Source organism: Hippocampus guttulatus, chromosome 1 (genome assembly GCF_054856545.1).
Source record: "Hippocampus guttulatus isolate MCC_2025c chromosome 1, RoL_Hgut_1.0, whole genome shotgun sequence".
NCBI lineage: Eukaryota > Metazoa > Chordata > Actinopteri > Syngnathiformes > Syngnathidae > Hippocampus > Hippocampus guttulatus.
Genome location: NC_141261.1, coordinates 10,664,807 through 10,687,314, shown reverse-complemented (window position 1 = coordinate 10,687,314; position 22,508 = coordinate 10,664,807). Strand labels below are relative to the sequence as shown.

General features: G+C 42.2%; 1 protein-coding gene across 2 annotated transcripts; it reads right to left on the bottom strand.

Annotated features, from left to right (window-relative positions):
• Positions 1–190: 190 nt before the first annotated feature.
• Positions 191–21,459, bottom strand: pik3cd (phosphatidylinositol-4,5-bisphosphate 3-kinase, catalytic subunit delta). Of its 2 annotated transcripts, XM_086109008.1 has the most exons (24): positions 21,269–21,459; positions 19,684–19,866; positions 17,651–17,879; positions 16,002–16,225; positions 15,639–15,815; positions 13,885–14,040; positions 12,294–12,383; positions 10,411–10,632; positions 8,430–8,526; positions 6,904–7,034; positions 6,776–6,826; positions 6,508–6,675; positions 6,059–6,180; positions 5,829–5,972; positions 5,656–5,755; positions 5,291–5,451; positions 3,919–4,028; positions 3,750–3,828; positions 3,496–3,663; positions 3,199–3,322; positions 2,075–2,220; positions 1,860–1,992; positions 1,591–1,776; positions 191–1,116 (listed from the first exon to the last, which is right to left on the bottom strand). In XM_086109008.1, exons 2-23 carry the CDS (start codon positions 19,822–19,824, stop codon positions 1,639–1,641), a joined length of 3,111 nt encoding a protein of 1,036 aa, XP_085965134.1. In that variant the 5' UTR covers positions 19,825–19,866; positions 21,269–21,459; the 3' UTR covers positions 191–1,116; positions 1,591–1,638. The 2 variants fall into 2 exon arrangements, with proteins under 2 accessions (XP_085965134.1, XP_085965125.1); XM_086108999.1 differs by having other exon boundaries at positions 191–1,776.
• Positions 21,460–22,508: the final 1,049 nt, after the last annotated feature.

Sequence of the window (22,508 nt, the reverse complement as noted above, 5' to 3'; positions counted from 1 at the left end):
AACCACAATTAGCCTCCTTCACGACTGTTTGGGTTTACAGTGTTGAATGGTTGGCACTCAATCACATGACACATTGAAACAGCAACTCAAGATTACATTCACACCATCACTGAGTGGGGATTGAACCCATGCTGCCTGCGCTGAAGTCAGGCCAGTGTACCACGACGCCATCAGTGACTACAGGAGTATGTTCATCAGAATAATCTAATCATCTTTATTGGATAAGTATGTAAAACAGGAAATTTGTCTCCAGTAGTATGAGCTTCGCTAGTATTGCAGTAACAAGCAACAATGACAAACAAAGACATGGCACATGAGTAAATGTAGTATATCAGTAATTAGGCTGAAATATATCGTATAGTAAATATATAGTATAAAATTGGTGTGTGCTGCAAATTACAATATAATATACATGTAATAGAAATTGCCTACGTGTTTAAACTACAGATTCAAATACAAAATATACATTTTCATACAACATCCCCAAAATAAAGTCATCCATTTTCTATAGTTCTTATCCTCATTAGGGTTGGAGGTGTGCGAGCGCCTAACTGAGTTTGAGAGGCGCGGTGCACCTTGCACTGAGCGCCACTCAATCGCAGCGGACACCTAAACAAACAATCATTTACAATCACACCAGTCAACAATTTAGAGTCTTCAATTAACCAAAGTGGAATGTCAAGGGAAGTCGAAATAGCTGGGGAGAAAAAAAAACCATGCAAGCACCTGCAAATAGGAGGGCCTGGGCTGAAACTGGGTACAGAGCACATAAAGTAAGATAGAAATACAATCAAATGGAACAATGAAGTGAAAAAAACCCAAAACAAAAAAAAAGGGAAATTGTGCAGAGGGTCACATACAGTAGTCAAATAGTAAAATGTTTGACAGCACGGACACGATCTCTGGGATGTCATCTGACACGTCTGTCATAAAAGTAGTCAAAATGATACTTCATTATTGGAAAACAAGAAATGAAATCAGGCACCGAATACTGCATCCCATTAAAAATCAAAGCTTTCATCCTTCCCTATTTGATGAAGTGACATGTGAAAGTATGTTGGTTTGCTGTCATGTCTCATCAGTCACAACCAACAATCTAATCCCTGTCTTTAGCACCTAAGAATAAAAAAAACAAACATTCAGTAATTATATTAATGAACTTTTTTTCAAATGAAACTGCAACACAATCGGATTCACAGAAACTAAAAGACGTCAGTGTCGGACGAATCAATTACACCGTTAACAAATCTTCCCAGCTGGCACTGCAAAGGCAACATACTGCATAGGAACTTCTATCCTGTAGCTGTAAAACACCTTGAAAAATATGTTTGTACAGGTGTTCAACATGACACAAAATAAAAATACATCAAATCTGATCACATCATTACTGTCTGTCGTCCCAAACAGACGGTGTACATTATATAGTGCAACGTTGTGGTTAACTTATATTTCAGACGACCACTCATCTATGGCTCCACCATCATTCCATTGTCTTCGGTTGCCATAATTGCTTTTTACGAATGGGGCTCCACTTGTAAACAGTCATCGAATGCCATTTGTAAAATGATACGTCCAATTGTGTTCTCTTGCCTTTTTCGGTCCGCGACGTTGTCATTTTAGTTCTGCTCGGTATCTCCTTTATGGTCTGTTATCTTTGGCCAGAGAGTGCATCATCCAGTTGACCTTGGTCTTCCAGCTTTCTCGCAGAGCCTCATTGAACTTCACTTTGAAACTCTTCAGTGCCTCTTCCTCTGTTTTGCCCAAAGCTAAAGAGTCCTGTTGGGGAAAACAACAAAACATGTCATCATTATAAGATTCCCTTCCACCCACTCGCTGTGATTGGTATTATTTATGCATACCTTTAGGTACTGAATATCCTTGAAGGAAGAGAGTTCGCGCAGTCCGGCTGCCTTCATCATCGCAAACAGGTTGACAAACAGCGTCCCGTTGCGACACAGGATCTTATAAGCCCGCTCGCAGTATTCCCTGAACCTGAAAACAGGGGTGCAATCTTCTGTCACAAAACACAAGAAATCCATGTGAATATACAGACTTCCTAAAAAAAATGGTGTACCTCTCAAACTTCTCACTGTTGTTTGTCCGTCCTTGTTGGATCACATGGACAAAGTCGTATGTCAAAATAAAAGGCACACGTTCCCTGTTGATGCCCAGTTTGCGCTTGAAGTTGCCCAGGAAATGTCCAAAGTCGATGTGAAATAGCTAAAAAAACAGCAGAGCAGTCACAAGCTGTGGTGACATTCGAGAGTTGAAACAATCACATTCTATTGACTAATCTGAGAGGAATCAATGCAACCCAAGTTTTCTGTGAGAAGGATTCCACAAAATCGAATAAAAGATTCAATAATGCGCATTCAATCATATAATATCCAGTAAATTGCGGAACTGTCGTGGTGCCCACGGCTACAAGTTAACCCCCAGCAACTAGCCTACGGGTCTGTTCTAAAATAGCACGTCAGTGATGGGACATTGTGATTTTCTAGGAATGCTCTAGAACAGTGGTTCTTCACCTTGTTAGACGCATCGAACCCAACCAGTTCATATGCACATTGACCGAACCCTTCATTAGTGAAAAATAAAAATACTTTTTATTTTATTTTTACAAATTCAAGACATTAAAAAACACATTTATTAAAAACGGGAAAAAAAAGAAACAAAATTTCCAGACATAAGTATCGGTATATGTTCTTTTAATTGTGCAAAAAATGAACCAGCCAGTGATGGCCAAGCAGGCATGTCACAACGAACTGACATGTTGAGTCGGGTGTGCCTTAACCTCAATGGCAGAGGGTCCGTCGAACCCCTGAGACCGATTCACTGAACCCAGGTTAAGAACGACTGTTCCAGAAGTCATCATTTCAAAATGTAAACACAGGTAAAGATGCATAGAAATTGTGTTTTATTTACAGTGAGAATTCATTAAAATTGTTCTAACGTGAACAATACAATTATTAGTGATATCCATCCATCTATCATCCATCCATCAGAAAAATATCCATCCACCCATTATATAAAATAACGCAGTAACTAAGAATGAGCTTTCAGTTTCCAAAAGGTTGGTGAGCCCTGTTCTCGTGCATCCTCCTCTAGTTCAAGATTAGAAATGACGCCCTCGCCCTCTTGTGGCAGATGTCATGCACTGCATTTGTCGAGATGGAAAATGCAAGATGTACATCTCACCTGTCCATTTTCCCGGATCATAATATTATCATTGTGACGGTCTCCAATGCCCAAGATGTACGTAGCGACACATGAGCCAGCACAAGACAGCGTAAACTCCTCGATTGCTTGTTCCAGTTTGTCTCTGATGAAGAAAAGCAGGAAAAACGAGTCGGTTCCTATCCTGACACAAGTGCTTCTTCGACATGTTGTGGTTCGTTCCTCAAGATAGCTTTTTGAACAGACAAGGTCTTGATTTTTTTGTTGTTGTTGTTTGAGACTCAGGTGGAGCTATGATATCATTTTCCGCATACTCACTCTGGATTCTTGGATTTGAGCCAGTTGAGCAGGGCATCTTTGTTAAAGGCAGCAGTTGCCGCACTGTTGCTGTTGTTTCGTTGAATATTGGCGATGGTGTCTGAGTTCTTCACCACCTCAATAAAGCCCATCTTGTTCCCAGTGGATAAGCAGCCATATGGGATCATCCTGTTCTCAAAGGACAAGATCAGCTAAGTCCAGTGTTTCCCAGGGGATGCTGTGCAGGACTATAAATAATACCTCTTGGTCCCTACCTGAGATCCAGTCCTTCTTTCTTCCACAAGTTCTCCATGAGCTGGATCATTTGCAGGGTCAACATGTCTTGCCGAAGATCTACACAATGAAGGAGTGGCGTCATTTTATGGGTCGTTCTTCTCATTTATCATATAATCCATTATGTGTGCGTGTGTGTGCGTAACCTACCGTCACCATTCTTGAAGATGATGCCCATCATGTCCCCTTGAGTCCAGGGATTCTTGTACATCAACCAGAGTGGTTTCATCTTAGAGTCCATAAATCTGCACTTGTCAACACTACAACAGAAAACACTTACGATGAGGACAAAACTTTTGAAATCCTGGGGCAGAGATCAAATCGTTCAAGTATACAGTGAATGGTGGAGGCGTCCATAACAAAGCGGAATCGACTCTATAAGTAACAATTTCGGTTGATGCTGGGCGAAAGGCAGGCTGCCCCCTCGATTGGTTGCCTGTCAATCACTTGGCTTCAGCCACGTGGCATCATTTATTGCATTTGTGTTCTGACGATTGACTCCTCCAAGATACGTATGATATTTTTAGTTTCATTCCGTTCATTCCGTTTCATGGGATAATTATATTTATTAGTCAACACGGCCTGTGAGGTTTGTGCATGCTGTTTTTTTTTTTTTTTTGGTCTGTAGGCTTGTTGCACCCACCGGATACAACAGGAGGTGCACCCCCAGAGTGTCAAAGCTGAATCACATATTCCGCCTTTACACAGATGGTAAGGCTCTGTTGTGTACCTATCATTAAGAAGGAGTACTGCAACCTACAACAACATGAACTCAAACATTATTAGATGACCGTATTTTCCGCACTATAAGGCGCACTTACGAGCATTCAATTTTCCCACAAGCCGACGGTGCGCCCTATGATCCGATGCACCTTATATACGGTGTTAACAGTCTCTTTATATTCCTGATTGAGTTGTTTCCCTGTTCGTGTTCCTGTTCCATCTAGTGGTGATTATTATCAGGAACCAATTGTAACCTAAAAGGATTCTGCCCGAAACTAATTGACATGTGCATTCGCCAACACACACTCAAACAGACAACTACTTTGTGAGCTCTGCGCAGCCATAATAAACATGAATACCAAAAGCATAGTGAACTACTGACTAAATGAAGGAAGAAGGAGACAAGCAAGACTTCTTAGTAAATTTAGCCCCTTATGGATGTGAGCCCACAAGGTTTGTGTGCCTTTTTTTAAAAATCAATTGTCTTCATAACTTTTGTCTTTCATTTATTGTTTTGTAATGCCATTTGTATTTATATGTCCGTGTTTGTGACCAGTTCTCATGGGTTTGTTACAGCTGCAGCGATTGTGAGGGCTCTATATAAATAAAGCTGTATTGTATTGTATTCCCTTTAGCGTAGCTCCATCTAGTGGATGCATAGCGTAACCGCAGCCTTATAATGCGGTGCACCCTATATAAGAAAACTGCTTTAAAATAGGCCATTCAGTGAAGGTGAGGTTTTTAATCCGAAGCAATTTATAGTGCAGAAAATACAGTATACTGTGTGTGTGACTCTAACCAGATTTCAGCGAGGATGACGCTGGGGTTGAGTGGTGACAGCAGGTTGGACAAAGCCTCCGATTCCTGTCTGATAAACAGCTTCAGGTCCTCAGCATTCACCTTCTGGGAACCCGATTTGATGAAGTCACTCAGGAGCTTCATTTTGCCTTGAGCCTCGTTCTGTACATGGGAGAGGGGCAAAATACGGATATCTGAACCTTTACCCGGTGGGTTATCTGTTTCTTTCTGCATCTTTTCAAGGTGTGTATGGTAGCACCAGTGTTGGGTTTCTTCTTAAATGGAATGCGTTACCTAAAACTAGTTACTGTTTTAAACTGTATAAAGGCCATGAGTAATATTAAGTATTAAATATAAGCGGAGTACCTGTTTGGTTAAGAGTTTGATGTGCTGAATGTTACCCCTGCAATAGGCCTCAAGAATCAGGCCAAACCTTAAACTGACAGATGGCACGTGGATCTCTGACCTGAATTCAAGACACAATGTTCAGTTATCAAGACCAAACGCACGTTTCCGTTTGCTGCTGGGCTGCGCCTCACCGGAGGTGCCAAAAGAGAAAGTGTCCTATCCTCCTGTTGAATAAAGCCCTCTCCAGCAGGAACGTCGTGAGGTCACAGTCGAGGTAGGACTCGTACTTCAGGACCTGGACCAGCTGGATTAAATACTGCAGTAGCTCATCATCGCTGCGGGCAGAGAATGTGTGTGTCGCAAACGACTGCGTTCTTCATACATGAAAGATGAGTAATAATATGAACACAAATTTGACTACCTGAGCTTCCTTAGGCATCTGATGGTGAAAGAACGGACCGCGGGGTCTGGAAAACTGTAATCTAAGAGCTCCAAGGCGGGGATGGCAGGAAGCTCTGGCCAGTTTCTCAGAAGACTCACCATCTAAATAAAAAAAGACGAACTGATATGTATCTCCGTTTATTTTCGATTCAAATCGGGGGGGGGGGGGGTTGCCACACAAGTGGAATGCAGTGAAATATGAACGTTTTTTTTTTTGTCACACAAGTGGAACGCAGTGAAATATGATCAAAATTCTAAACATGTTGGTAAATTTAATCTCATTCAAAAAATGAGTTTGAACTTCAAAACATTGAAACTAGATGCAATGCGCTTCACATTAACACAATGTCAAATCTCATCCGATCTGCTTGTAGTTTATTGTGCTACTTTATTGACAAAATGAAGTGATCCCAAACCAATCCCTGTTACCTGGATGACATCCTCTCTCTTATTCCACTTGGTGATGAGAAGCAGCTTGGAAAGATTTTCAGGATAATGATCTCGGACTTCCGTGCGGAGCTTCCACAACAGCTCCTTCTCGTCCTCGAAGCATTCGGTGTAGTTTTTGTTGTCCATGATTTCTTTCAGCTTCATGTTCTGCAGAGATGCGATGGAGCGGAAAAAATAAATGAGAAGCGAAATTATTTTCACGTCTCGCAGATGTGAGCTGTAAAACGTGAAATATGGTAACATTAACCTCTTCTTTTGTTGCGACAGCTGTATCCCCATTTGTCTCCATGGCACTTATCTGGAAGGAGAATCAGTTAAATTGACCGGATGCAAAACATTTGAAGTGGAATGCCCAGCGCTTTTGATCGTGCGCACCTTGTCTAGCGGAGGATAGTAAAGAGGATATGGCCTGATGTTCGGGAAGCGGATGAGGAGCCCAGCTGCACTGTCGACATTGGGATTCTTCTCAACTGTTCCCATCGGGTTCAACAAGTCACTTTTGTCATCTGTGAGAAAAATGTCACGTGGGATGTCTTTGATTGCTTTTTGAATGATCGCATTTTCTTGCTACTGCAATGGACAGCGCGTTATTTGACGCATACGCCAAGAAGAAGTCGTAAAAAAAATTTACATTTACAATTAACAGAGTTCCTTAGTGGCTAGCCTGCTTCAAGATTCTGGGTTGAATTTCAGTTTTGGCAATTCCTTGTGCAATTTGCATGTTTTCACCATGCTTGCTTGAGCTTTACCACAGCATTCTGCCAAATTCTCAAAACATGCATGTTAGGTTCATTGAAGACTAAATCGACCGCGGGAGGTTTTCGACTTGGAAAAGTTGATCTTGACTTAAAAAAGGTTGGGCACCCCTGCTCTAAATTGTCCATAGATGTGAGTGTGAAAAGTATTTGTCTGTCTGTGTCGCCAAGTAGTTACTAACAGATAGATGTTGACATCCACTGGATGTCATCCGGTTACTGAAACTTTACGTACCATACTGCTCATACGTTGCCTGTAGACACATAAAACACACGCTAATCCAGGCAATATCACAACCTATAAAATACCACCAGGTGCCAGTCTTGCTTTGTAAACAAGTTTCTGTCCTGCCAAATGTTTTCAGGCATCTTGCAAGTATTTTACTTCATGCTAGTTTTATGTAAATGGTTACCTTCTCTGTCTCGCTTTCACTTGTTTGACAGTTATAATATTACTTAATCAAAGTGTCAAACCCAAGGCCCGGGGGCCAGATCTGGCCCGCCACATCATTTTATGTGGTCCGCGAAAGCAAATCAACAATGTCAACTTTCATGATGCTTGCTAAAATCTCAAATTCTCATTTGTAATGAATGCGAGTGATACTGTAAGCATTTTCTTGCTACCAAACCTCTTATTACAATAACTTAAACAATAGGTGAATAAACCGTTATTGTTGACTTCTTCACATGGTTTCAGATATTACGGCCCTCCAAGGGAAACTCTAACTAAAATCTGGCCCGCGACAAAAATTTGTTTGACACCCCTGACTTAGATCATTGGCTGTTCAGTTACACACAACTTTCTGGGAGCAGACTATGCATGAAGATAAAAATATCTCCCTTATTTCTATCCATCCATCATCCATCCTATTAACTTAGTGCTTGTCCTCATTCATTTTGTGGGAAGGTGAAGCCTATCACAGCTGACTGACAGACGAAAGGCGGTGTACGCCCTGGACTAGTTGGCAGCTCATCGTAGGGCACGTAGATATAAACAACCTTTCACACTCACATTCACACATACGGACAATTCAAGAGTCCTCGTTGAACCTAATGCATGCATGTTTTTGTAATGCCGGATGAGTACCTGCAGAAAACTATTTGTAACTTGGTTGTCATAAGAGTGTACTACATTGCTCAAAGTACCAGGAACTGATGGCCACGTGGACAAAAGAACCTCGTCAGTCTTCAGCTGGTCCTTATAGTCAAACACCATGGTGTTCCCCCAGGCTATTGGACAATCCTAGAAAAACACATATAACACGATTTATACTGTATTTCATCTAAAAGTCACTGTTGTGCAGTCTACGCCATGTCCGAAATTAGCTTTACTTCCGTTGGTCTTTCTGGCACACGTCTGTGGGACTTCTCTTCCAAGCAACAGAAGAGAGAAGTGTCGCGAAAAGCAGAAGTGAGGCTACCTGAGTCCAATACTGTACCATGTTTGTGCGGCCCACACTCAACGCGGCGATCACAATTGCTGCTGTGAGAAATTGTCGTACTGTACTGAGCATGTGGCGGTCTTACGCTGTCAATGAAGACGGAAGTCTCATTGTACTGTATAATTCTGAGACTGACGTGAAAAGGCATACGTTGATCGTCAATTATAGTTCCAGAATTGTGAAGTAGAAATAAGTTGTGTTCCAGACGCATGTGCAAATTTTCAAGTGATGATAAATCGAATGCGTTACTTTCCAAGACCTTCGTAAAATCCATCCATCCATCCATCCATCCATCATCTACCGCTTATCCGGGTTATCCGCTTATCCTAGGATCATTGGGACACACAAACCCCTCCACCACGGTAAGGTGACGACTCACGGAGGGGTCGTAAAATCCAGAAATCGTTTTAATTTTTTTATTTTTTAAATAAAAATAATTACCGGGTACTGTAAGTTAGAAGGGGCGGTCTTTATTTATTTTAAAAAAAACAAACAAACTTTATTCTTGAACATCATCCTTAAAAATTGAGCTCCGGCCTCCCTGTGTGGAGTTTGCATGTTCTCCCCGGGCCTGCGTGGGTTTTCTCCGGGTGCTCCGGTTTCCTCCCACATTCCAAAAACATGCATGTCAGGCTGATTGGACGCTCTAAATTGTCCCTAGGTGTGAGTGTGGGCGTGGATGGTTGTTCGTCTCTGTGTGCCCTGCGATTGGCTGGCAACTGATTCAGGGTGTCCCCCGCCTACTGCCCGGAGATGGCTGGGATAGGCTCCAGCACCCCCCGCGACCCTAGTGAGGATCAAGCGGTTCGGAAAATGGAAATGGATCGTCTGTATCTGCTGAATGTAATTATTAAAGTAATTTGGAATCTAACTTTATTATGCTTAACCCTTTCAGGGACAGCGGTTACTGCAGTGGACAGCTTATCAGGTTATCACTACTTGTGCATGAAAGGGTTAAAAGCAAGTCATCAGTAAAGTAACCAACTTACTTTTTCACGGTAACTGGCAACTCTGGGAACAGATATGACTGATACACGTTTGCCATTTGCCATCTGTTGAATACGTGTACAAAATGATTCATATCGCTGACATTTTTGAGAAACACCTTGTTTCACACTTAACTTTTATGACTGCGTGACTCAGGTCCATAAAGCAACAGCCTAAAACACCTCACAACGATAGGAAGCAATTATATTGACTGAACAGTTCGGCTGGACGATGGGTGTCTCGGTTTGACGACTCTTTACAGACGATTTACCAGAAATGGGAGGTCAATTCAATTGTAAAGAGTACAGTGGGCGGGGGTAAAACTAAAGAGTGTGAAGATGAGTTGAGTATTCCTTGAAAACATTTGCCAACTTCCTTAGAATGCTGCACAGATAAAACAACTGAAGCGGATGGAGTGTGAACCACAGCCTGACCACTGAACACACTTGCAAAACTTGACACATACTGTACACGCGCGCGCGCACACACACACACACACACACACACACACACACACACACACACACACACACACACACACAGACACACACACACACACGCACGCACGCACGCACGCACGCACACACACACACACACACACACACACACACACACACACACAGGATAAACACCGACTATGCACTTTACACGCGCTCATCTTGACACCCAAATGCACTCTCACTCTCATCACAACTCACCACTTTCTTATTCTTCTTTTTGGTGCCTCTGGGCTTTTTGGCCTTGTCGAAGACGGCGTAGAGGGCGAAGCACAGGCGGCTCATGCGAGGCAGGTCCGCCACGTTGATTTCAAACTCCATCTTCTGGTCCCAGAGCGGCTCAGAGCATACGGCCACCTCGGAGCTTGTCACCACTTTACAGAGTAGCTCGCTGCCATGGAAGAGGCCAGCCTGCACCACGAGCTGGTGGGGGCATAGAGTGGGGGACAGACACAAGTAATGCAAAAATAACACGTGACTGACAAACCATTACTAAGATGTTGGTCATATTAAACCTGTTCCATTCTTTCGTGAAATGACCAGACATTGTCTCATATCCCCAGTCAAGTCCACTTATTGGACAGATTAAAAAACAAAACAAAACATTAGCACTGCTATATAGTGTGTGTGTGTGTGTGTGTGTGTATAATTTATTTATATAATATAGTACCTGATTTTTAATCTGTGCTGATACAAAAACTAATAGGTAGTAGGTGTTTGATTTTGTTAAAAAAAAAAAAAGAAATATAGTGATCCCTCGCTATTTCGCGGTTCGTTTATTGCGGCTTCAGTGCATCGCGGATTCTTTCAAACATATAAAAAAAATTTTGGGGGGGGAATTTTAATTTTTTTAAATATACATGGATTACAGTACTGTATATGTTGCTCTATGTGACTCGCTGTTGTTTTGCAGCTTCTCGCGGACCGTTTGTGGACTTAAAAAAAAAAAAATACATTTAACCTGTATATGTTAATTGGTCGCTACTTCGCGGATTTTCGTTTATCGCGGGTGGTTTTGGTCCTCATTAACTGCGATAAACGAGGGATTACTGTATAATGATAGTCCATTTATGCATTTTTAATAATTGTTATCTTGTTACAGCTCATCAAAGTTACTACACTAGAATTCCACAAATGTTTTTTGTGAAATAAAAGCACTGTAACACGTTACATTTCAGAGTCTGTAGTATTGTAATACTGTAAAGTACATGGAAATACAGATAACATTTGGAAGCAACTTGTCCACAAAGGTCAAGGGACGAGGGCACGACATGCAGTGTGGAGGCAAGCTATTGTGACAGCGGAAGATTTACAAGCTCGACGAGATGATTAAGCGTTTCCTGTGTCACTCAGGCTATGAGTCAAAGGGTGTGCACTTTGCATTTCCCCTCAATACACGGCCACCGGAGCCAAAATGTAATATTGTGCGACCATTCATGTCCTGCCCTTTGCTAAATCAAGATAGCCCATGTGTGTATTGACTAAACGTATGAGCGTCTTTTCTCCCCCAGGGGCGTGTTTTCAAGCATCTGCCCTGCCAACAATTGACATGACTGATGATGATGCGACGGGGCACATTTACCGTGAGTCATAAGGCAGCAGCTGGAAGTGCACTTACACAAGGCAAAGTAGCCTAAACGGTAACAGAGTTAGTGTACAATATGATGACACACAGTCACCCATTAACAGGATTCCCTTGTGCATATTGTGGCTGGAAATACGAAAAAGTAGTTCCGCAGTATTGGCGAATGAGGAAAGGTGCCCTTTTTCTTCAAACAAGACGCTCTCCCTAAATGTGTCAACAATAGAAATGAAAGGGAGGGAGGGTTTTTCTCAGAATCTGCAACCCAGAATGAGGCATCTACAAAAACAGATATAGGCCCTCCCCACTTCCTGTTTTGAAACTTTAACCAACCGCTACGATGAATTATGGGAAGCGTGCGGTCTGAACCAATCTACCCCGCCTGCCCCCTGCAGCCCCCACTCATGTCATTGAGATGACAAACTGTTATTTAGTACAAGCGAAATGGAGATATTGAGAGGACAGCGTGGTAGAAAAAAAACCTACTTGGACGCACGCCTACCTTCATTCCTTCATCCGCATTGACTCGGCTGCCTTGCACAAGGTGGATGTAGAAAGTTTCATGGATCGACCACAAAGTGGATGTATTCTGCTGCGGGAGCGAGTCAGAGGAGAAAGGACATTTATTCCCTCTCACGTCTCCATTGTGTACAATTATATTGCTTAGAAAGCATGCATGCCATGTTGCCACATTTCCCTATTGAGCAGTATTTCAAAAGATGGAAGCAACTAAAACGTATGTTGAGTCGAAACTAGAAGCAACAGCAGAACTCCATATTGCACTTTCGTTTGACTTTGCAGTGCATCTTTTTGGTGTCTTTGCATTTGTGAGTCAACGGAGGTGAAATTAATTTGATGGAATGAGCTGCATATCAGGATTCTTGGGAATTGGTGCTTGAGTCATTTCCTCCCTGCGTCTTTCTAGCTTGTTGTACACGCCAGCCATGTTTGCCGTTCCAAAAGCCAAATGGGTGTGACTGGCAGATACAAATCTATTTCACTGGCTGATGAGGCAGTAATGATTGAGGCCGATGAATTAGCTGCGCTCACATTTTAGAATGTACACTTTGATAATCAAACGCAAACGTGTGATTTTTATTTAGTTTTTTTTTTGTCATATAAAGACACGTCTTTCACATCATACGTTACAGCAGGGGCGGCAAGACTGTTGTGCTTAAGGCGAACATTTCATTTTTAAAGCAGATGAGCCATTTGTAGATAAGGCAAAAATGTTTATTTTAACAATAAAAGAAGAATTAATCGTAATGTTTTGAATCATAACCAATTGTGGTTGACTGTTTAGCACGTTCGCCTCACAGTGCAGAGGTGCAGGGTTCGATTCCGGCTCCGGCCTTCCTGTGTGGAGTTTGTTATTCACCCCGTGCTTGTGTGGGTTTTTTCCGGGTAATCTGGTTTCCTCCCACATTCCAAAAACATGCGTGGTAGGTCAATGGAGTACTCAAAATTGTCCCTAGGTGTGAGTGTGAGCGCGGATGTTTGTTCGTCTCTGTGTGCCCTGCGATTAGCTGGCAACCGGTTCAGGGTGTACCCCGCCTACTGCCTGAAGACAGTTGGGATAGGCTCCAGTACGCCCCGCGACCCTCGTGAGGGTCTGTATATGTAAAATACCATATTTTGATCACACTTTATTTAAAATATACCAATGAACCAAATGGAAATTTTAATATTTTCAAAGAACAATAATTATTTATCTTCATTATTAAAATTATTTATAATTAATCAACCAACTGTTCAATCACATTTATAAATGTTAAATTCACTCTCTATGTAATGTTTGACTTTGCAACAAATCAATTGACCAGTTACTAAATGAGATAAAGTGAAATGAATGCAACAAAATACGACAAGGCTCTTGCTACTGTAAATGCAAGGACAGTTTGTCCACTCCCTGCTTTCCGGTGTCTGCATCTCATTTCAAAGCAAGACATCAAATGTCAATCATTGACATTGTGACGCTCAGCACGTTTCAAGTGTGCCAAAGTCCGCGATGTCCCGGTGGAACAACTGTGACGACGACCGGAAGAGTTCGAGAAGTGTTTGTGAAAGACACCAAATGCCCGCTGACCTCTTACCTTCTTGACAGGCAGAGGCGGAGGTCTGGACAAGGAGCGACTCTTGCACACCTGACTACACATCCGCCCGTGCTCCTCTTGATACTTGCTGATGGTGGAGTGGTGCACCATGGTGAGATGAGGATTTTGGCCAGTTCTCAGACAAGAGAAAATGTACTGGGAGAAAAGAAAAGACATGAACCACAGTGACTTTGCATTTGTATTTCTTGTGGAGACACACATATTTTTTTTTCTTTGAAAAAAGAAGTTCTCTTCCCCTGCCAACCGGTTCGGCTGTTACAACCTAAGATTCCCCCCCACAAAAAAATCCCTTTTGAATTGCGTGCCATAGGCGAGGCAAATCTAGGAGGGTCAAAGTCATCAGCACGTTTCATGCGTGTGGATGGCAAGAAAACCACATAAAAAAAAAAATGTGGCACTGTATTTTATAGTGTACGTTGATGCTTGACGTTGACAAAAAAAGCAAACCTCATGAAATATTATACTGTCTGTCTTGTATAATGTTACATGACCAGTAACATTGGACAAGACAGACAGCAGACAGACGAAGACATTTTTTATTTTCAAAGTTCACCCTCCGTGCTCCGTGGAGCGCAGGTTAACTGCTTGGGAGGCTGTTTGTTTGCCGTCTCGGTTAATGCAGTCCAAATCTTATTAGGGCTTGAATGGATGCAGTTGCTTCCTGCAGTGCTGCTCGCTGGACTGATATGCGTTAGGCCTGCAGGTAGCATCAATGGACTGTGTTGCCAACAAAACCATGAATGGTTCAACAATATTTAACAGTTTGACATTAATATTTAACATCAGTGGAAGAAGATGGGTTGAAATTAGGTTTTGGTTTCATTTGTGTCAATAGAAATCTTACTTCACAGTTTAGCTCGAGGCATATTCAAATTAGCTTTATGCTACATTAGTTCACGCTGACAACTTGCCAAATATTATCTACTATATTATTTTGTGTCATTTATTAAATTACCCAATTGGCCCAATTAATTAAGCAAACGGTGTCTGAGTATTAACAATACCGATTAAAAGCTTCTTTGCTACTGTTAGTGTCAGGCCCACCATGAGTATTGGGATAACATGAACATGACAAAAGACCACAGAACACAATAATTCAAGTAATCAAAACAAACTCCAAACACAGTTGCTTCAATTTCATAACAAACGTTCTTCAAATATTGTGATATCATATTGATATTAGCACAGGTCTCTAAAGTGAGAGGTTGAAACCAGACTTGCTAGGCTCAGTACAAGCCAGACTGCCATCTATACATTACAAAATGTATTTTAAGGCCCGTTTATTACATCAGGGTGTCATATATTTGCATGCGAATCTCTTGAAAGACATGAATGATGATCCATCCATCCATTTCCTGATCCGCTTATCCTCACAAGGGTCGCGGGGCATGCTGGAGTCTATCCCAGCTGTCTTTGGGCAGGAGGCCGGGGACACCCTGAACCGGTTGCCAGCCAATCGCACGGCACACAAAGACAAACAACCATCAGCGCTCACACTCACACCTCGGGACAATTTAGAGAGTGTCCCATTAACCTGCCATGCATGTTTTTGGAACGTGGGAGTAAACCAGAATACCCGGAGAAAACCCACACAGGCACAGGGAGAACATGCAAACTCCACACAGGAAGGCCGCAGCCGGAATCGAACCCTGCACCTTTGCACCGTGAGGCAGACGAGCTAACCAGTCGACCACCGAGGCGCCCCGTGCATGAATAAATGATGACTAACTTACTTTAAACTGGCACAAAGGGTGTCTCCCATAGATGAACTCCCACCGGCCGTTGACCTGTAAGGTGTAATCCTCGGGCTCTTGTCGCAGCGAGCGGAAGACCGTGGCTTTCTTCTTCAGGGCGCTCCTCATCAGAGCCAGGGGCAGGTCCTGTGGCTCCTGCTGCACCATGAAGCTTTCCTAGCACAAATTCACATTGATGTCTTATTCCTCATTGCGATTTTGAAGACTTGCAAAGTGGAGTTTGCGGTGTGGGAGGGGGATTGCATAGATGCTCACAGTTACTCAGAAGCTTACTTTCCTTGTAAATGCTCTCATCTGCAGCTTCTGTCTTCACTATACAAACTACATTCAATGTGAACTCACATCAGAAGCCTCAAACTGGATATTGATGAAGATCTTGGTGTTTTGTGACTTGCCGCACATCGGCAAAGAGCAGCATGGCTCCAGGTCACACGGAAACATGTACGCCATCCACCGTTGCCATGGGGAGGCCTGCCTCAGTTGAGCCTTCTCCTCGCAGAACGCTCGTATCTTCGTCCGAAACTCACTCACCTCATGGTTTTTCTGGGCATCAAACTCATGCAGACCTGAAAATAACAAACGTAAAACATTGGGTCAAATCGCTTTGTCTGACTTTCAAGACAAGTCAAGAAACATCCCAGTCACCCCTGTATTTTCTTATTATTTATTTAATTTGCTGTAGTTCTACAAATAAAAAGGCAAATATAAGCCCACAATTATACTTAAACAATCCGCATTAAACAGCGTCCCCCCCCCCCCCCCCTATTTTTCAGGGAGTGGTCTGCTGGCGCAGCAGCATCTCAGCTGCTGACAGGGACAAACTGGACAGCCTGATAAGGACGGCCAGCTCTGTGACTCCCACCCAATGTGGGACACCATCAAAGCAAAGAGCTCCGTTATCGCCTTCCTTGACAGAGTCCTCAACCCCAATGCACAGCATATACGGAGTATTTATTGATACACATATTTTGCTACATAGTTCTGGTTGCTGTTGCTGCTGTTCACATGAACATCCATATATTGTTTACACAGTGAATAGTATTTATTGTTCATGTACTGCTGTCACATATGTGGCTGCTTTTCACTTGCATCTTGGATGATGTTGTAAATATGGACATAGACAGATGGGGAGTTTGGGAGGTTGAAGATGATTTTTCTAGTGTGCCACGACTGTTATCGTCTTGCAATGCTTCAGGCCGTTCTTGGTCAACACTACCGACTACACTAAATGCTCCTGGTGGAAGCATCACATAGATGGTAGACCTTACAAAGGCTTACACTATGTATTTTTCTGCACTATAAACCATACCTAAAAACATTCCATTTTTCTCATAAAAATTGTGCGCCTTATAAAATTGAAGCGCCTTAGATATGGATCAATATTCAGATTTTTTTGGACGTCGTATTTTAAATGTTTGGCGAAGCGCTTTGTTACAGCTGCGGCGGTTGTGAAAGCTCTATATAAATAAAGCTGCATTGTATTGTATTCCCTCTAGCGTAGCTCCATCTGATGGATGCACAACGCAACTGCAGCCGTTATTATAGCTTCTATCCTATGTGCCTTATAATGCGGTGCGCCCTATACGTGAAAAGAGTTTTAAAATAGGCCATTCATTGAAAATGCGCCTTATACTCTGAAGCGCCTTACAGTGCGGAAAATACGGTATACTTTATTCTAGGTTTGGACAAGGTACGATCGACGCAACTACAACTGTCAGGTTTGGAATTCCACTCAAGCATCCGAAATGTGCATTTTATCGGCCTGGTAGGGTGGCTGGTGACGTCGGCAAGTAAGTCTACGTGTGAGTGTCTGTGTGTAAGCTGCGGCCGACAGCAGCTCCTGCGTGAGTGTTCTCCTTGTGCTGAAGTGTTTTACTGTTCTCCCAAGACAAACAAAATATTCCAGATGCAGTAGATGCTTTGAATTGGCCACAAAAACAACTATCAATCACCAGGTAGTTAGATGGGCCTCAAAAGTGACTTTTGCTGACCTTTGCCAATCAAAAAGCTGATTTGGCTGTTGTTGAGTTTCTCAACGCGGTTGCCCTCCCTGGCCACCAGCCTTAAAACACCCATGAAGGGCTGTACGTCACTTATGCGCCTCGACTCCTCCTCCAGCTCCTCCCTCTCGCCCGTCTGCTTGATGCAAGTGAAAACGTATGCGTCTGGATGACCCAGCGCCATGAACAACGCCTCCTCTCTGGCATTTTCCCAAACCATCTGGGGGAAAAAAAAAAACAATTAAAAGAATAAAACAAATCTCTCATTAAGTCAGATACAAATTGGAATATGGCGATAAATATCATTTCTCCAGAGTATTTGTCTTCATTGAGATCACAGGTGAGCTGACTTTGGGTTACAGAAATGAATTCATAATTTGCTAGATTCTATTCATTACAATACGGTACATCTTTTATATAATAACTGAATCTCATCTTCGGCCCTGTTTCCTGGATTTTGCATGTTCTACTTGTGCTTGCATGGGTTTTTTTTCCAGGGATGTCGGCTTCCTCGCACAAATTCTAAATTTAAGTTTGCCCCGTAATTGGCTATGTACCAATCCAGACTGTACCACCGCTCACCCAAAAATCAACTGGGATTGCCTCCAATGTAACGTTATACAGTGGGTATAAAAAGTTTATGCAGACTAAAAAAAAAGACACCAAGTTAAGAAATTTCAAACCTTTTTCCACTATTAATGTGATTTATATATAACCTGGACAATTCAATTGTATTTTTTGTTTTCATCTTTTCCAACTTTCGGTTTGGGGGATTTTGTTTGGTCCAGTGAAACCAAGGTTGCAGTTTTTTGTCGAGATTACCAAAACTCAACCCTGCTCATCACCAAAAGTTAACATTATATACCGACAGCAAAGCACGATGGTGGCAGCATCATGCTTTGAGACTGCCCCCCTCCCCCCCCTAGATGAACTGTGGCATTGTATCGGGGCAAGGAATTATGAACTGTTCAAATTAGCAGTCAGTGTTCGTACAAAATTTTCATGGTTCTGCATGAAAGCAAAAATATCGGTGGAGAAGCCAAGAACATAAATGTAGAACGGTTGAAATGTATTTGGCATCAACCTGAAGTCCTCCTTTATGTAGTGGCTTGTATGTGCTGACTCTCATTTCACATGAGTTTGAATGTGATTGGCTCATTCTGAACACAGCCACATTCCCATTTACAAGGATGTGTGCACACTTGTGCAACACAGAATTTCAGTTGTTTATTTTGACTTCCCTTCTCAAAAAACTAACAAAAAAACATTTGAATAGGGGTGTCTCGACTGTATTTGTACAAATAAAGACCTTCCTTTTGATAAACTCCTTACCCCACGTCTAGGACTCCATGCAACAAATAAAGTGGCACATTTTATTTTAACTGAATTCATATAACATTGTCAGTATTTTAATTTCTCAATGAGAAATTCATTTTAAACTCTCCTGAATATTTTTTATAAAAAACAACAACAATTAAGCGGTGGCATCTTCTGGCAACAACTGCTCTTCTGTCCTGAAATTCATCCAAAATGTTATAACCAATCTTTTATTTAGTTTTTTTTTTGGACCGAGAACTTAAAATAGTAAATAAAATGCGATTAAAACATGCAGAAGAAAATACGGAGGAAATATATTTATTCTAGAGATGACAAATTCTTACTCAAACACTGAAACCGAAACTGGATCAACAACTTTTCAACCCGGAAACTTCTGGAGTACTTTTTATAGGTGGAAAAAAAAAAAAAAACATCGAGTCATTTCTTAATTATCTTAAAAGCTTCCAAGAGTATCATTACAAAAACAAAGCTAAATCAAATTGTCTCTGAGGTGGCAGAGCGGTTGGCATGGAAACAGCACATTCACATTCATAAGGAGATCGGCAGCGAAGCAGCCGAGGCGAAATGTGGCTTCTATAATATCCAAAATTAACGTTGACACTGGAGATGATTCAGCGAGTTCGATTTTTTCCTAGACATCTTGGACCGAAATCTTGCATATACTGGACTGTTTTTGGCGCTCATACCGTCTTGATGCTCTTGATGGTGTCCTTGTGTGACACTGGGAATGTGAGGTAGATGCCAGTGGGCAACAGGAAGTCCATCTTGATGCCTCGCTCGCCCTCCCGTTCCCACTCCTCCTGCATCCCATACTTCCCCGGGGGCATGTTGTTGACGACGGCCTCTCATTTACGGCCAGCTCCTCCGCCCTGGTCACCACCACACAAAATACAAATGCTTAAAAAAAAAAAGTATGACCACGACTGGCGCGTGCGTGTGCGGTTTCAATGTCATAACATGCAGCTTTTTCTAATATCGTGTGGCTTAGGATCATGAACAAAAAAAAAAGGGAATACCAATGCAGTTGTACATTGCAACCACATTACTAATTCCTCAGGATTACCATATTATCTTTTGTAGTATTCTTGTTTGCAAAGGTGTACCTAATGAATTGCCCTTCATGTGTCGACTGCACCAAAAAATTTTTGAGGAGGGAATATGGCACAGTAACTCATGATACAATACTATCGCAAAATTTTTCCAAAAATACTGGTCGCATCACAACAACTGGTATATCTGGTTGATGGTGTAAAACAAATGGAATTAGGAGCTATTCAAAAAATAATTACCATACATTTTTCCATTTTGTACAGCTCAAATTCTCAGGGTCACAGCATGCTGGAGCCTATCCCGGCTGTTAATGGGCGAGAGGTGATGCACACCCTTAAGTGGTCGCCAACGCATTGCAGGGAAGGTACATATACAGTTGACCCCCCCCCCCCCCCACCAAAAAAAAAATCACATTCACATCCAAGGTCAACCTAGTTCTAAATTAATATAAGAAGCATGTTTTCAGAAGGAGGAAATATTTTGCAAGCATGGGGAGAGCATGCCAACTCCAAACATAAAGGCGCGAACTAAAATTGAAACCCCGAGCCTCAGTGCGGTCAGAAGACGTGCTGACCACTCCAGTCGAGGCTTATGGTGACACTTATTCAAAGTAGTTGCATGTCATGAAAGAGATATTTTTCCATCAATCTGACATAGCGCTATAGTCATCGACTATGATATGATTATTAAGATACTTTCCCGATGGGACTGACAATATGATGACACAGTAACTGAGCGATGTGATCAATGATGAAATGAAAACTAAAAACTTAAAGAAATGAAATTATTGCTCCATTAACATAAAAATAAAAGCAGATGAGTCAGATGAAACGCTGGTCTCATATTTTTAGCCTTTTTGAATTTGAATCAGTTTCAGTGTCAATAACACACGATAATCAAGCTTCTGAGAAAACCGTGCTATTGCAACATTCATCAGAAATAAAAGTGTTTTTGGAAACGCGATAGTGCGCTTCCAACGGATCAATTACGACGTCAGGATAAGGATAAAGTAATTGTACACTATTGATTTTGATAAGGGGACACTTGTAATGTGTGAGCCATATAAAGCAACACGAATGACACTGTACTGTAGTGTTAAAACAGCAAATGAGAAGAAAGTAAGTCTTTCGGGAGGGAAACATCTGAAATTGTAGATTGAGTCTGGTATTAATCATGACGACAGTCTGCGGAGATGAGTGTGAACGAGTGGAAAACACTTGCCTGAGAGCCTTACACGCCGCTCGTCGACCCGTTCAAGGGATTGCCACGGAGAAGATGGAGGCTGCTATGCCGCCATCTAGGACACGAATCGCGCACCGGGAAGCGTTGCGGCCATTGCGTGAGGTTCACGCCAAGAGGACGAGAGTCAGTCGGCGCCCGCGTGGAACGCGTCCACGCTGGGATGTGGCAAGCGCGCGGACTGAGGATCTGCGCTTTGCCGCGAAGGTGCCCGCGGTTAAGGGACCGTCTGACAAAAACTGTCCTCCGCGTAAAAAACAAACGTAAAACGCAAAAACTAGCCGAGCTAACGTAAAATCTTCAGAACGATGGTGTGTATCAAGCCAATAAATAAATAACAATTTTAAAAAAAGATTATATAATTTATCTGAATCACATACAGTATTTCCCCATTCTGATGAAATTTTATCTAGTTTCCAAGACCACTATACCGCACAAAAAAACTTTAAATATTATTATTATTATGATTAGCGGGCGGCCCGGTAGGCCAGTGGTTAGCACGTCGGCTTCACAGTGCAGAGGTACCGGGTTCGATTCCAGCTCCGGCCTCCCTGTGTGGAGTTTGCATGTTCTCCCCGTGCCTGCGTGGGTTTCCTCCCACATTCCAAAAACATGCATGGCAGGCTGATTGGACGCTCTAAATCAGAGGTGTCAAACATACGGCCCGCGGGCCGGATCCGGCCCGCAAGGAGGTTTGATCAGGCCCGCAGGATCATTTTAAAGTGAAAAAATGCATAAAAGACACGGAATGAATATTTTTAATGAGGTGCAATTCATCAAATATCCGCTAGGGGGACACACTGTTTTGATCAGAGAAAAAGACAACCTTGTTTTGATCAGAGAAGAAGACAATACCAGCCTCAGTCTGTCACTGAGACAGACCCAACACAGCAGACGCTATCAAGGATATGTGAATACTTTATTCTTTACACATATTATAGCACTCTCCTTAGTTTGTAAGGTGTAGGCAGGGATTACATTTAGAATTTATATGCTCGTGTAAAATTCCTTTCTTTATAAATCTCGTTTAATCTTAAAAGTGCATTACTATATTTTTCAATACCAATTACTTGTTAAGGTTTGGTGCCTTTGTACAGTCAATTGGATCAGCTGCAATGCATATATGTGAATGATAAAAGTAAATTGCATATTTGTCTAAGGAAATCTAAGGTCCTTCATGTAATGTTTTGTAAAAAATATATTCATTAAATTTCAACAATTT